General features: G+C 44.4%; 1 protein-coding gene across 12 annotated transcripts in view; it reads left to right on the forward strand.

Annotated features, from left to right (window-relative positions):
* Nucleotides 1–12,703, forward strand: part of COL13A1 (collagen type XIII alpha 1 chain) — a 646,904-nt gene that overhangs the window by 390,187 nt on the left and 244,014 nt on the right. For all 12 annotated transcript variants that reach the window (XM_033940521.1, XM_033940520.1, XM_033940522.1 and 9 more), the window contains one exon: nucleotides 3,404–3,430. In XM_033940521.1, coding sequence (XP_033796412.1) covers nucleotides 3,404–3,430 — 27 coding nt within the window. The remainder of the gene's footprint in view (nucleotides 1–3,403; nucleotides 3,431–12,703) is intronic.

Raw genomic sequence — 12,703 nt, forward strand, 5'->3', positions numbered from 1 at the left:
AGGCCTCCTTAGAGGCGAACCAACCCTCTTTGTTCTACCCTTCCTCTCCTTGCATTTATATATATATATATTTTTTTATCTCAATGTATTTTTGAAACCGTATATTCTTACCTTCCCCGTGATGTTAGTCTTAAATTATGTAATCCCCCCTTCACTAAATTTGGTGATGGGTTTTTCTTTCTCCCCTCTTTTTTTTTTAACATTTGCTTTTAAAATGTATTTTATAAATTGTAAACCGCCTAGATATTCTTTTGTGATAGACAGTATATCAAGAGATTAATAAACTTGGATGAGTCTTGGGTAGGGGGTGCTTACTTGAGGCAATGGAGGGTTAAACAACTTATCTAAGATCACAAGGAACAGTGGTGAGATTTGAATCATGATCTTTCCCTGGTTCTGAGCTCTAGCCATTCAATAGGTTTCATGCTAGTCCTACAGCCTTCCTTCTGAAACAGGAAATTACATCAGAAGGATGAATACGAGCAGCATGTGTCAGTCACACTGCTCACTGCCAGTGAAGATCAGCCCTTTAAAGGTACATGGAGGAGAACTTTGGGAAGTTTTAGCTGGTGGGGCTTCCCACCAGCTACCTCATAGATGTGCTGCCACAGGGTGGGCCTGGGCCCACCCATGGCTACACCACTACAGTGTAATGTTTCAAAATGTTGCAAGCAAATTGAGCTGAAGGCTACCGCTAATCATTTTATACCTGGGGCACTGGAGGATTAAATGACTTGTCCAGAGTCACAAGGAGCTGCGGTTAGAATGGAAGCCAGCTCCCTAGGATCAAAGTCTGCTATACTAACCACTAGGCTACTCCTCCACTCTGGAATTTAGTTAGGAGAGCTATTTTTTTCTAGCAATCTGAGTATCGCAGCATTCTGGATAACTTTTTGCTCTGCCCACTCCCCGCCCAGGCTATATCCAGATAGTGCTAATACAACCTACAAGGATATTCATCGAGCCCTATCTACTGTACAATATCCATGGCCAGTGCCAGCAAACGTATTTATCTGGATAACTGAATATTGGGCCTGGTGGTGTAACTATGAGAGGGCCTCAGAGGCCTGGGCTCCCTCACTTTGGGTTCAGGCCCCTTACAATTTCAACACCAGATGTCTGCTTCTATGACTGGTGGGAATGTCAAAGCACCGCCGGCCTAAGAGGTCTTCCACCAGCAGCCTGGCAGTCATTGGCACTTTCTATTGACCGCTGCTGCTGCTGCACTTGACCACCAGCCCTCCTTTGTGCATGCTTTGTTTTAGCAAAGCTAAGCATGCGATTGGGGGGAGGAAGGGGGGGAGGGAATGCCATTGTTGCACAGCAGCAACCCATAGAATGTGCCACTGACTGCCAACAAACAAAGCAAAAGCCCAGATGTTCCACAGTCAAAGAACTTAGGTCCAAAGAAGAAAAGAAGTGCTTTAAATCAGTGGTTCCCAACCCTGTCCTGGAGGACCACCAGGCTAGTCGGGTTTTCAGGCTAGCCCTAATGAATATGCATGGAGCAGATTTGCATGCCTCTCACTTCCATTATATACAAATCTCTCTCATGCGTATTCATTAGGGCTAGGCTGAAAACCCGATTGGCCTGGTGGTCCTCCAGGACAGGGTTGGGAACCACTGCTTTAAATCATACAGACAAGGTTGTATTTATTTATTCTTATACCAATGAGTGAATACTGACTTGGACCCCTAAAGAAGGCTTTTTTTCCGAAACACGAACCGTGTAGGGTCCGCATCACACCACACATCAGTTTTTCATTTAGTGGACATTATTCTTTTGGGACTTTTATTTTGTCATAATAAATGCCTCATCAAGATCATTGCTTTCCGCAGTCTGTTTTTCTTTTGTTCTTTAGACCACTGACTGCCAGGCCACCAATGGAGATCTTCTTTGGCTGGTGAGGCTTAGGGATCTCCACCATCATAAGAACATAAGAATTGCCGCTGTTGGGTCAGACCAGTGGTCCATCATGCCCAGCAGTCCGCTCACGCGGTGGCCCTCTGGTCAAAGACCAGCGCTCTGAAACTAGCCCTACTGCGTATGTTCTGGTTCAACAGGAACTTTGTCTTGAATCCCTGGAGGGTGTTTTCCCCTATGACAGACTCTGGAAGAGCGTTCCAGTTTTGTACCACTTTCTGAGTGAAGAAGAACTTCCTTACGTTCATACGGAATCTATCCCCTTTCAATTTTAACATAGTAGATGACAGCAGATAAAGACCCGAATGGTCCATCCAGTCTGCCCAACCTGATTCAATTTAAATTTTTCCTTCTTAGCTATTTCTGGGCAAGAATCCAAAGCTCTACCCGGTACTGTGCTTGTGTTCCAACTGCCGAAATCTCCGTCAAAACCTACTCCAGCCAATCTACACGCTCCCAGTCATTGAAGCCCTCTCCAGCCCATCCTCCCCCAAATGGCCAAATACAGACACAGACCGTGCAAGTCTGCCCAGTACTGGCCTTAGTTCAATATTTAATATTATTTTCTGATTCTAGAGTGCCCTCTCATTCTCCCTACCTTGGAGAGGGTGAACAACTTGTCCTTATCTACTAAGTCTATTCCCTTCAGTACCTTGAATGTTTCGATCATGTCCTCTCTCAATCTCCTCTGTTCGAGGGAGAAAAGGCCTAGTTTCTCTAATCTTTCATTGTACAGCTTCAGGTATTTGGGGTTGTGAGTAGTGCGGGGCACAGAGCGCAGGGCTGGATGGAGAGCAGGAAACATAACAAAATTTTGTACTCCCCCCCCCCACACACACACACACACACTTTGGACTCAGGCTTCCTCCAGGGCCCAGCAATGAAAACAGTAAGAAAGATGCTGTTCAGTGTGAGTTGGTTTTTTGGGGCAGTGGTGTAATAAGGGCGGGGTGCAGATACCTGACCTCCTCTTTGCCCCTCTCCCACTCCTTCCCCGCTCCAACAGTGCTGCACGTGCATGCCGCTTCCCTTCTGGAACGTTCCTGGTGCGAGAAGGAATGCCTAAGATGCTGTCGCATCGGCTCTTCCACTGATGTCACTTCCTGAACCCGCGCCTAGGAAGTGATGTCACAGGAAGAGCCGACGGTGGTGCAACAGCTGCTTAAGGGTTGCTGCTTGCGCCAGGAATGCTGCAGAGGGACGGGGGACAGAAACGGTACACGCATGGCGGGAGGGGATGGGGAAGGAGCGTGTGGAGGTGGGGGTGGAGAAGAGGGTGGGGGAGAGACGCCCCAGGCACCTCTCACCCACGCTATGCCTGTGCTTTGGGGTAAGCTTATTTCTTCCTGAGAGCAGAGGCACAAGCATGGTAAAATTGCAATCTGTGTTGCTTCATTAGCATCCAAACTGAAAACATACAGTGTGCACCTAAAAGACTAAATGTATCACCTTTGTTTTTATCTTCTATCTATGTCACAGAGTTTACCTGGATATCCTGGACCAAAGGTAAGAACTCTCTGTTATGTGTGATGAAATAATGCCAAAAATTCCGGGGGCTCCAAATTTTAAAGGATGCTTCCAAGTTACCTAAACTCTCATTTTAATCTGAGTTATACAAACAAGAGTTCTCGAAGATTGCATCTGTTCGCTTATCCCTCAGTTAAATTTTGCCAGTATAAAAGGTTTTGTGAAAGAATCTTTGCCTTTCAGGTAGCCAAACTAAATATTTGGCTTGCCCGGTGTGTGTTAGAAGCCTCTTATCTGGATTTTAGAAAACATAAAAACTCAATTATATAATGGGCTAGGGCCCACGAGCCACTACTCCTCAGGCCTTAATACTTTTTTATATCTTTATTTTGCTATGTAAAATTCTCCGCATTCTTTTATATTGCATTTTATAATTTATGTATTTCTTTTTTTTAGTGGCTTTTAATTGCTGTTTTAATATAACTTATACTGCTTGTATCTTATCCAATTGTTGTGAACCGCTTAGAACTCCCGGGTATGGCGGTATATAAAAATAAATGTATTAATATTATAATTCCCTCAGTATCTATGCATACTCAGTAGCACTGTGCCAGGGTGATGTGAGGGTGGAGTGACAAATCTGGATGGCAGCAATGTTTCAGGCCTATGATGTTAGGACAGTAGAAATTCAACCAGCTGTATCCCTGTATTCAGTTTCACTTGCTATTTTAAAGTTACAGGTTTGTTATTTTTAATTTTCAAACTGGATATGTTTTTATGCTATATGGAGCAGATTAGAACCAAAACAAAGAAATTGACCCTGGGAGAACCACAGAGAAGAAAATCACAAGAGAAATTTAAAAAAACCCACTGTGGAATGACGATGTTGCTGAAATGGACTTTATTGAAAATTTAAAAGTTCCAAAAGTCTGCTTAAGCAATCCACGTAAAGATAAAATAATCCACATAAAAACCTTAAGGACCTAGGGCCTGTTTTACAAAGCCCTTTAAATCTCTATGGACTTCGGGGCCGTTACCACGCTGCAGCCACTAACGCGACTCTGTAAAACAGGCCCCTAGTCCGCTGAAAGCGTAGGACCCAACACAGTCTATGTTTCGACAAAGTAGTCTTCTTCAGGGGTCCCTGAAAATCCTATGGCAGTAGATACGTGGTTTTAAGCATCACGCTCTCCATGATTCTCCATGTATTTGTTATTCCATGTATCTAATACCATAGGACTTTCAGGGACCCCTGAAGAAGACCGTGTTGGGATCTATGCTTTCAGCGGACTAGGTCCTTAAGATTTTTATGAGGATTATTTTATCCTTAAGTGTATGGAGCAGGTTGCCATAGCTTAGGTGCATTCCTTCCAGGGGCAGTGAATTACTTACCGGTATATGTGTAAGTACCCTTATAAAATTTTTGCATAGACCAGCATTAGGTCTATGGCTGATTGTAAGCGAATGGTACAGAAGGCTATCCAATAACTGGAATCTAATATTAACTTCAGCATAAACAACTTCCAGTCTTTAGAACCAATAATGGCCAATTAAGGCCAACCATTTAATATTACAAACTATTCACGATCCTCAGAGGGCTAGACAACCCCAATGGTTCGTGTGAAACAGATCACAGAACCCGATCTTCCTTGGATCAACAACTGATTTATTTTTATGAATTTTTTTTTATTTTTAACTTTTTAGCTGTTTAGCTTTTTCTATTCCTTTATCAATATATAAACTCATTTATTCATATCATAATACTTAGCTTAATAGTAGCAGCCAGTATTAAAGGGAGCGCCTCTACCTTAATACTGGTGGAGCGGTAGAGGCGCTCCTTTAATACTGGCTGCTACTATCAAGCTAAGTATTATGATATGAATATATTGATAAAGGAATAGAAAAAAGTAAAAAAAGTTCATAAAAATAAATCAGTTGTTGATCCAAGGAAGATCGGGTTCTGTGATCTATTTCACACGAACCATTGGGGTTGTCTAGCCCTCTGAGGACCGTGAATAATTTGTAATATTAAATGGTTGGCCTCAATTGGCCATTATTGGTTCTAAAGACTGGAAGTTGTTTATGCTGATTGTAAGCGAAAGCACCTAAATGTAATTTACAGTATTCTATAAACTAAGAGGTAATATTCATTCAATGGCGGTCAGCATTTTTTAAAACTGTGACCGTGGCCAGCTAAATTAGCCCCAAATATTCAGTACCAGGCCTTGTGTGGGTCCAGGTACTAGGTATTCAGAGCTTAATACTGCTACACTAGTCACCAAAATTTATGCGAGTCTCTGTCGATATTCAGCCAGGCTCTGCCTAAGACAGTTATGTGGGCCCTGACAGAACATTGGCTGGGACCCATTTAACTGTTTTGTTTTTAATTCTCCCACCCTGACACCCCTGCCCCCCTCCCAAAGCAGCCCGCCTCCTTCCCTTTTCCCTCCCCCTCACCTCATCCTGTGCTAGTAAGCGCCCCTCTTCCCCACAAAATGTCCCCCCAACTCCCAATCTCACTCATGTCTAGAAAGCACCCCCCTTCCAGCCTACCTGTATCCCAAGTGATCCAGTGGGTGTGATGGAGGCAAGAGCAAAATCCACTCTCACCTGCCCTTTACAGCTGCTTTCATAAAATGAGTGCCATGACCTCTCATGGCTGTTTGCAGTACTTTTGCAGTACTTCATAAGCCTTTAGGCTGTCCTAATTATATGCAATTACATAGCCAGCTGGTGAACTGATAATTGCTGCTAACTGACTAAGTAGGCACACTGGTATAGCAAGGGTAGGAGGCGCCTAAGGTGGTTCCCCCCCAAAACCTCTTTAAATCTTCGCCCCTGCAAGCAGTTTCTTCGGCCTGCTGCTCGCGCCGGTGTTGGCTTTCCCTCTGATATCACTTCCTGGCCCTGTAACCATGAAGTTATTTCAAAAGGGAGCTAGGCTGGAGTGAGCAATAGGCCGAAGTTGCTCAAGCTGGCAGATTTAAAGAGGTACTGGGGGGAGAGACAGGAGGGCACAAGTGTGGCATGGAGGGGTGGAGAGGTGCTGGTGCCCCCACCAAGATGACGCCCAGGACGGTCTGCTCCCCCCTCCCCTATTACTATGCCACTGAGTAGGTGTACTGACCATACTCTGCTCCTGGCCCACCTCTATCCAATCAGATTAGGAGATGTCTGGTTAGCAGCGATAATCAGCGGCACTATCTGGTTAAATACCTTAGAATATTGTGTGTCCAGTTGCTCAGCAGAGTTTAACTGGTTAGGAGCCTCTCCTATCGGGTGGATAGATTTTTCTCGAGGACTGGAAAAATACCACATGTGATTGTGACTTCATTTAGTGCTGTGCATTTTGGCACTTAGAAACATTGAAATAAATAAACATGACGATAACCTTTTTTTTAACATGGATACACCAAACTGAACAAGGATAGAGGCCAGCACCGAGAAAGTTAAGAATCATTATCTAGCCAACATTTCAGCATATGAAAGGGCCATTTTCAAGTTGGTAAACAATTGGTTTTTCCTATGTGTCCCAGTTGTATAACAGAGCCCAACCACATGACTCTCATCTGTTGTGAAAGCTGTTCAAAAAACAGGGTATTGTGGTGTTGCTCTAGGATTTCAAACCCATCTTTCCAGCCTCCAGGTGGGAAGAAACAGCTGTAATTAGGCTTCTCAGTCATTCAAAATGTTTGTTTATGCTTATTGAGAGCTTCTATACCACTATTAATGACTGGGAAGTTAATTCAGAGCGTTGTACATGAGCTTCTGTAGAGATGGTACCATACAGAGTTACAATGAGCTTCTGCGAGGTATTACAATACATGGACTCTATACTGAATGTAGATTGATAGGCAACAAGTGGGCATAAAGATCACTAGATAACGTGTCTGCCTAGCAGGAGCATAACCATGGGTGGGCCTGGGCCCATCCACTTTCATCCCAGGCCCACCCAGCCGTGACCAGCCTGGCTAGCAGAACAGAAAACCAGTCATTGTAAATACCGCTTTTCTGCCGATCCATGCTGGATTGTGGGGGTGGGGAGAAAAAAAGAGGTAGAGAAGGAATGCTGGTCATGAAAGAAGAAATGGGGGGATTATGTGCACAGAGAGGGTATGCCGGACATGAGGGAAGGAATAGGGAAAATTTTGAATACAGGAAAAGACTGCTTACAGAGGAGATTATCAGGTTTCAGGTTTATTTAAAAATTTGATATAATGCCTTATTAAAAATTCAAAGTGGTTTTACATAATATAAAAACAAAGTATAATAAGATCGTACATTAAAAACATATTACAAACAATGTTACAAACAATCAAACGCACTGACAAATATTAACTTACCGATACAAGATGGAGAAGGGCAGAAATACAATTTGTATAAAGAGAAAGAGAGGGGAAGATCACAGACACAGAGAGGGACAGGACACATGGCATGCTGGATGTGAGGAAGTAATAGTGGAGAGATGGATACATGGAAGGACTGAACAGGAGGGTATGAACAGGAGGAGATTCTGGCACAGGAAGGGACAGAACACAGAGGAGATGCTGGGCATGAGGGAAAGAACGGGATAGATTCTGAACACGGGGAAAAATAAGAGCAAGGTCACAAAGGTGAGATACTGGACACAGGGAAGGACAGGGCCGCCATCAGGGCAGTACTACCAGTCCTGCATTCAGGGGCCCGGAGCTGACAGGGGGCCCGGGCTCCCCCAGGGTCCTAGGCAGTGCTCTAAGGCAGGGGCGCCAGTAGCTCGCCAAGGCAAAGTGAATCGATCACCCAGGACTCACTTTGTCTTGGCGATCTAATCTATCAGGCCGATCAGTCTTCCTCTCCCCGACGTCAATTCTGCAGTTGGAGAGGAAGTTCGGGCCAGCCAATCGCTGCCTGGCTGGGCGGAACTTCCTCTCCGACGGCAGAATTGACGTCGGGGAGAGGAAGACTGATCGGCCCGAAGCAGGGAGAGCATGCGTCGGCGTCGGCTTTGGGGCCTGTTATCCATTGGTGGGTCCTGTTCCCCGATGGCAGCGGCAGTGGCAGTGGCTTGGGGAACGGCAGGGAGAAAGAAAGAAAGGGGGCAGGCAGGGAATCAGAAGGAAAGAAGAGAAACAGAAAAAAAGAAAGAAAGGTCAGGGAGAGAGGAAGAAAAAGTTGGGGGAGGGAATGAGGTGTGGAGGAGAGAAAGCATACAGGCTGATAGAAGGGAAGAAAGATTGGATGCACAGTCAGAAGAAGAAAGTGCAACCAGAAATCACCAGACAAGGTAGGAAAAATGATTTTATTTTAAATTTAGCAAAGTGGAGGCAGTATTACCACAGTTTTCAAAGGAATTTGCCCAAATAACTGGGTAAATTCCCAGAGATGAAAACTTCCCTTCACTTACTTTGCACAGTTCTGAATTTATATCTGCTGTCTATATTTTACAATATGGTCCCCTTTTACTAAACCGCAATAGTGGTTTTTAGCGCAGGGAGCCTATGAGCGTCAAGAGCAGCGCTGGGCATTCAGCGCAGCTCCCTGCGATAAAAACTGCTATTGTGGTTTAATAAAAAGGATGGAGGGTATATTTGTCTATTTTTGTATGGTTGTTACTGAGGTGACAATGCATAGAGTCATCTGCCTTGACCTCTTTGAAAAAAACCCAGAATAGGAATGATAATTAACATTTTCTCAGCGTATAGTGTGCTTTGTGTTTTTTAATTTTATTGTTGGTAGTTCATTTTGACTTGGTCATTTTAAAGTAGCTCACCATCTCAAAAAGTTTGGGCACCTCTAAGCTAGAGCGTTGAAACTGTGTATTTCTATTTTATCCCCCCTTTTACAAAACTGTGGAGCGTTTTTTAGCGCCAGCCGTGGTGGTAGCAGCTCTGATGCTCAGAATTCTATGAGCGTCAGGGCTGTTACCACTGTGGCTAAAATCCACACTACAGTTTTGTAAAAGAGTGAGGGGTTAGTTTGTGATGACATATTCCATACTAGGCGAAGGTGTTTTCTGTGTTCTGTGTTCTGTGTGTTCGAAAGACATGGTTTTCTGTTAGGATTGACGGTGTAGGATTGATCTGTGCTGGTCTGGCTTGTTTAGTTTTACAATGGGTGTATTGATGTACTGCTCACTGCAATATGTAAGATGCTGCCTTTTCCTAGGTACTCATGTGTGACGTGTGGTTTGTTACTAAAAATCATGTTTTTCTTACAGATGGGGGGGTGCCAAAAATGATGGGCCCCGGGTGTTACATATGCTACGTACGCCACTGTATGTAAAGATACCAGAAAGCTGGCGTAGCAAAAACTTTAAGTAAATTGTTATTCTTCTAAGTTTTGAGTATTTAACCCTCCCACAATCTCACGGGCACTCGTTTCAAGTTTCAAGTTTATTGAGATTTTGATTTAAACGCAATATCAAATATTTTCAATGCGTATAACAAAAATAAATTTGGGGAAATAAATAAAACCATTTGAACAATAAACATACAAACATATCCATAGATGATTAAAATTACATAAGGAGTACAAGGATAAACTACATTTGTTTAAAAATGCGTTCTCCGCGCCTGCTCATAAATTTGTTGACTGGAAGGATCCAGCAATGTGGCCAGATGCCATTCAGGACAAAGACAGAGAAAGAATTGTGCAATTTGGATTAATGATGGAAGATGATTTAAAGCAAATGGCACAGTCTATGAGTAAAGATCTTGACGGACGTTCTTTTTATGAATATCTCCTCTATGGACGTGAGAAGATTGTATGGGACTGGCTTAGGTGGAGCATTAGCAGAAAAGTATGTGTGTATTCGGCCCATGGAAGAAGGGGGAGGTGTCGGGGGGGGAAGGGGTGCGTGGGGGGCCCAATAGGATTGCTCAGTAAGGGGCCCAGAAATTTCTGATGGTGGCGCTGGGGGAGGATAAGAACAGAGATACAGAAGGGAGATGGATGGTGGGTATAGAGACAGAAGAAATGTCAACTAGCAGGAGATACTTGAAAAGCATTAAGAGAAGAAAGAGGAATGCAGAAACCAATAAAATGACCAGACTGCAAAGGTAGATAGAAGAATTTTATTTTCTACTTAGTGATTGGAATGCGTCCTCCCTCCCCTAATCCTACTATCCTTTAACACCTCAAGGCCTGCTACCACCAGATCCGCCCACAGACATAAATTATCCTTCCCCTCTCTACGCTGTATTCTCTACACAGGCAAACTGGGAAATTCCCTCCTCTCCAAAATCACGGGCCTTTGGAACGATCTCACAATCCCGCTGCGGAATCTGGGCTTCCTCCAATTATTCCGTAAACAACTGAAAACCTGGCTTTTTTCTAACATATAACATTTCTTCTCCTATTTATTTTCCCTCTGTTCATATGCTTTTGTAAATCTTTCTCCTCTCTCTCCTTATATTTTTAAGCTTTGTAAACCGTGCCAAGCTCCACTTCCGTGGAGATGATGAGGTATATAAACTTAAGGCTTAGTTTAGTTTAGTTCAGTTTAGTCTAGTCACTTTTTGGAATGTATAGAGCTGGTATTAGACAGGGCCAGGGCCCAGGCTCAAGGCAAAAAATTGGGAAGGGACCCTAAAACCTATTAACAGGCCACACCTCCTTCAGCATCAGGTAGGTCTGGGGCCCAGAGTGATTGCCTTGGTTGTAACTACCTATCTTTATAGCAGTACCAGGGAAATTTCTGGTATTGTTCTGCATACAAGAGTCTGTTTTATTAGGATTTCAGTTGAATCTATGTCTACATATTTCTATTAGTTTATGGTCACTTTGTATTTGATGAAGGTCTCTCTGTGTTCCCTGTGAGTGACCAAGGCCAAATAATCAGCATGGAGTTTCTGTGTAAGCATTTCTAGGAATTGGGTTTCCTCAGTTTTCCCAATGTTCTAAGGCCCACTGCATATTTATGGTACTGCATTTTCTTAGGTAGGATACTTGTTACATAACATAGTAAACAACGGCAGATAAAGACCTGAATGATCCATTCCAGCCTGCCAGAATGGTAGATTTGCTCAAGTTCCTGAGTGAATTTTTGGCTCCCAGATTTCATCTTTATTTGGTATGTATCTACAATTATGGGGCTGATTGTTATCAGCCTTTCCAATCGAATATTTTATTGTATGCCTATGACATCCAAGTTTATTACCCATTCTCACCTGCACAAGAACTTTCCTCAGATAACCTGCAGTGGCCAATCCACGTCACAAATACCTGGCAGAAAACCAGGTAGTAGCAAAGTTCCATGCTACCAATGCCAGGCCTGGATGCACTAAACTCAATGGTAGCTGTGTTACCATTGGCTCCTGAAAAAAAAGAGGCAGGTGAGATGGCCCCTGAAAAACAAGAGGCAAGTGGGATGCCCAGTCCCTCCTGCCTTGGAAACCCAGACCGCCCCACCCCACTCCTAACTCCCCCCCCACACACACACACACACATAGATCATCAGCATGAGGGATGCCCACTCTCTCCTGCCTTGGCCACCTGGACCCCCCACCTTTAAATTACAGAGTGGCAGGATGGATGCCCATTCCCTCCTGACATTGAGTAGCCCCCTGTGGAACTGACCCCCAGATGCCATGACCCCCACTGATGCCACAACCCCCCTATGCCACTACCCCCCATGCCAGATCCCTTCTACCCCCCACCCCTACCCCCAACTCCCTGACGCCTGTACTTAAAAAAAATTAGGCAGGAGGGATGCCCAATCCCTCCTGCCTCAGCCACCCCAGTTCCCCCTTACACACCCTTGACCCGCCCCCGTACCTTATATGAAGAGGACAGCTGGAGGGATGCACAATCCCTCCTGCTGGCAAGCCTGCCTCTTCAAAATGGTGGGCCTTCCCCCTGTATCCTGGGATACACTGAGAGGAACCTAAAGCCCTGATTGGCTCTGGCACCTAAGGCCATCAAGCTCCAACTCTGTCTCCCTGATTTGTGAATGTGCAGATAGGTCAGGTCAGAAAGGAGGAGGAATAGCCCTATACGTAAAAGAAAGCATACAATCGACAAGAATGGACACAGCGGAGATGATCAACAAACTGGAATCGCTATGGGTTAAAATACCGGGTAGGAAAGGGCATGAAATAAAGATGGGCCTATACTATCGTCCACCCGGGCAAACCGGAGATAGCGATAAAGAAATGGATGCCGAGATGAAGCGAGAATGCAAAAGCGGTTACACAGTTGTTATGGGAGACTTCAACTATCCTGGGATAGACTGGAGTCTTGGAAGCTCAAGATGCGCTAGGGAGACAGAATTCCTGGAGGCTATACAAGATTGCTTCATGGAGCAGCTTGTTAGAGAACCGACGAGAGGAAATG

The sequence above is a fragment of the Geotrypetes seraphini genome, chromosome 4 (genome assembly GCF_902459505.1).
Source record: "Geotrypetes seraphini chromosome 4, aGeoSer1.1, whole genome shotgun sequence".
Lineage (NCBI taxonomy): Eukaryota > Metazoa > Chordata > Amphibia > Gymnophiona > Dermophiidae > Geotrypetes > Geotrypetes seraphini.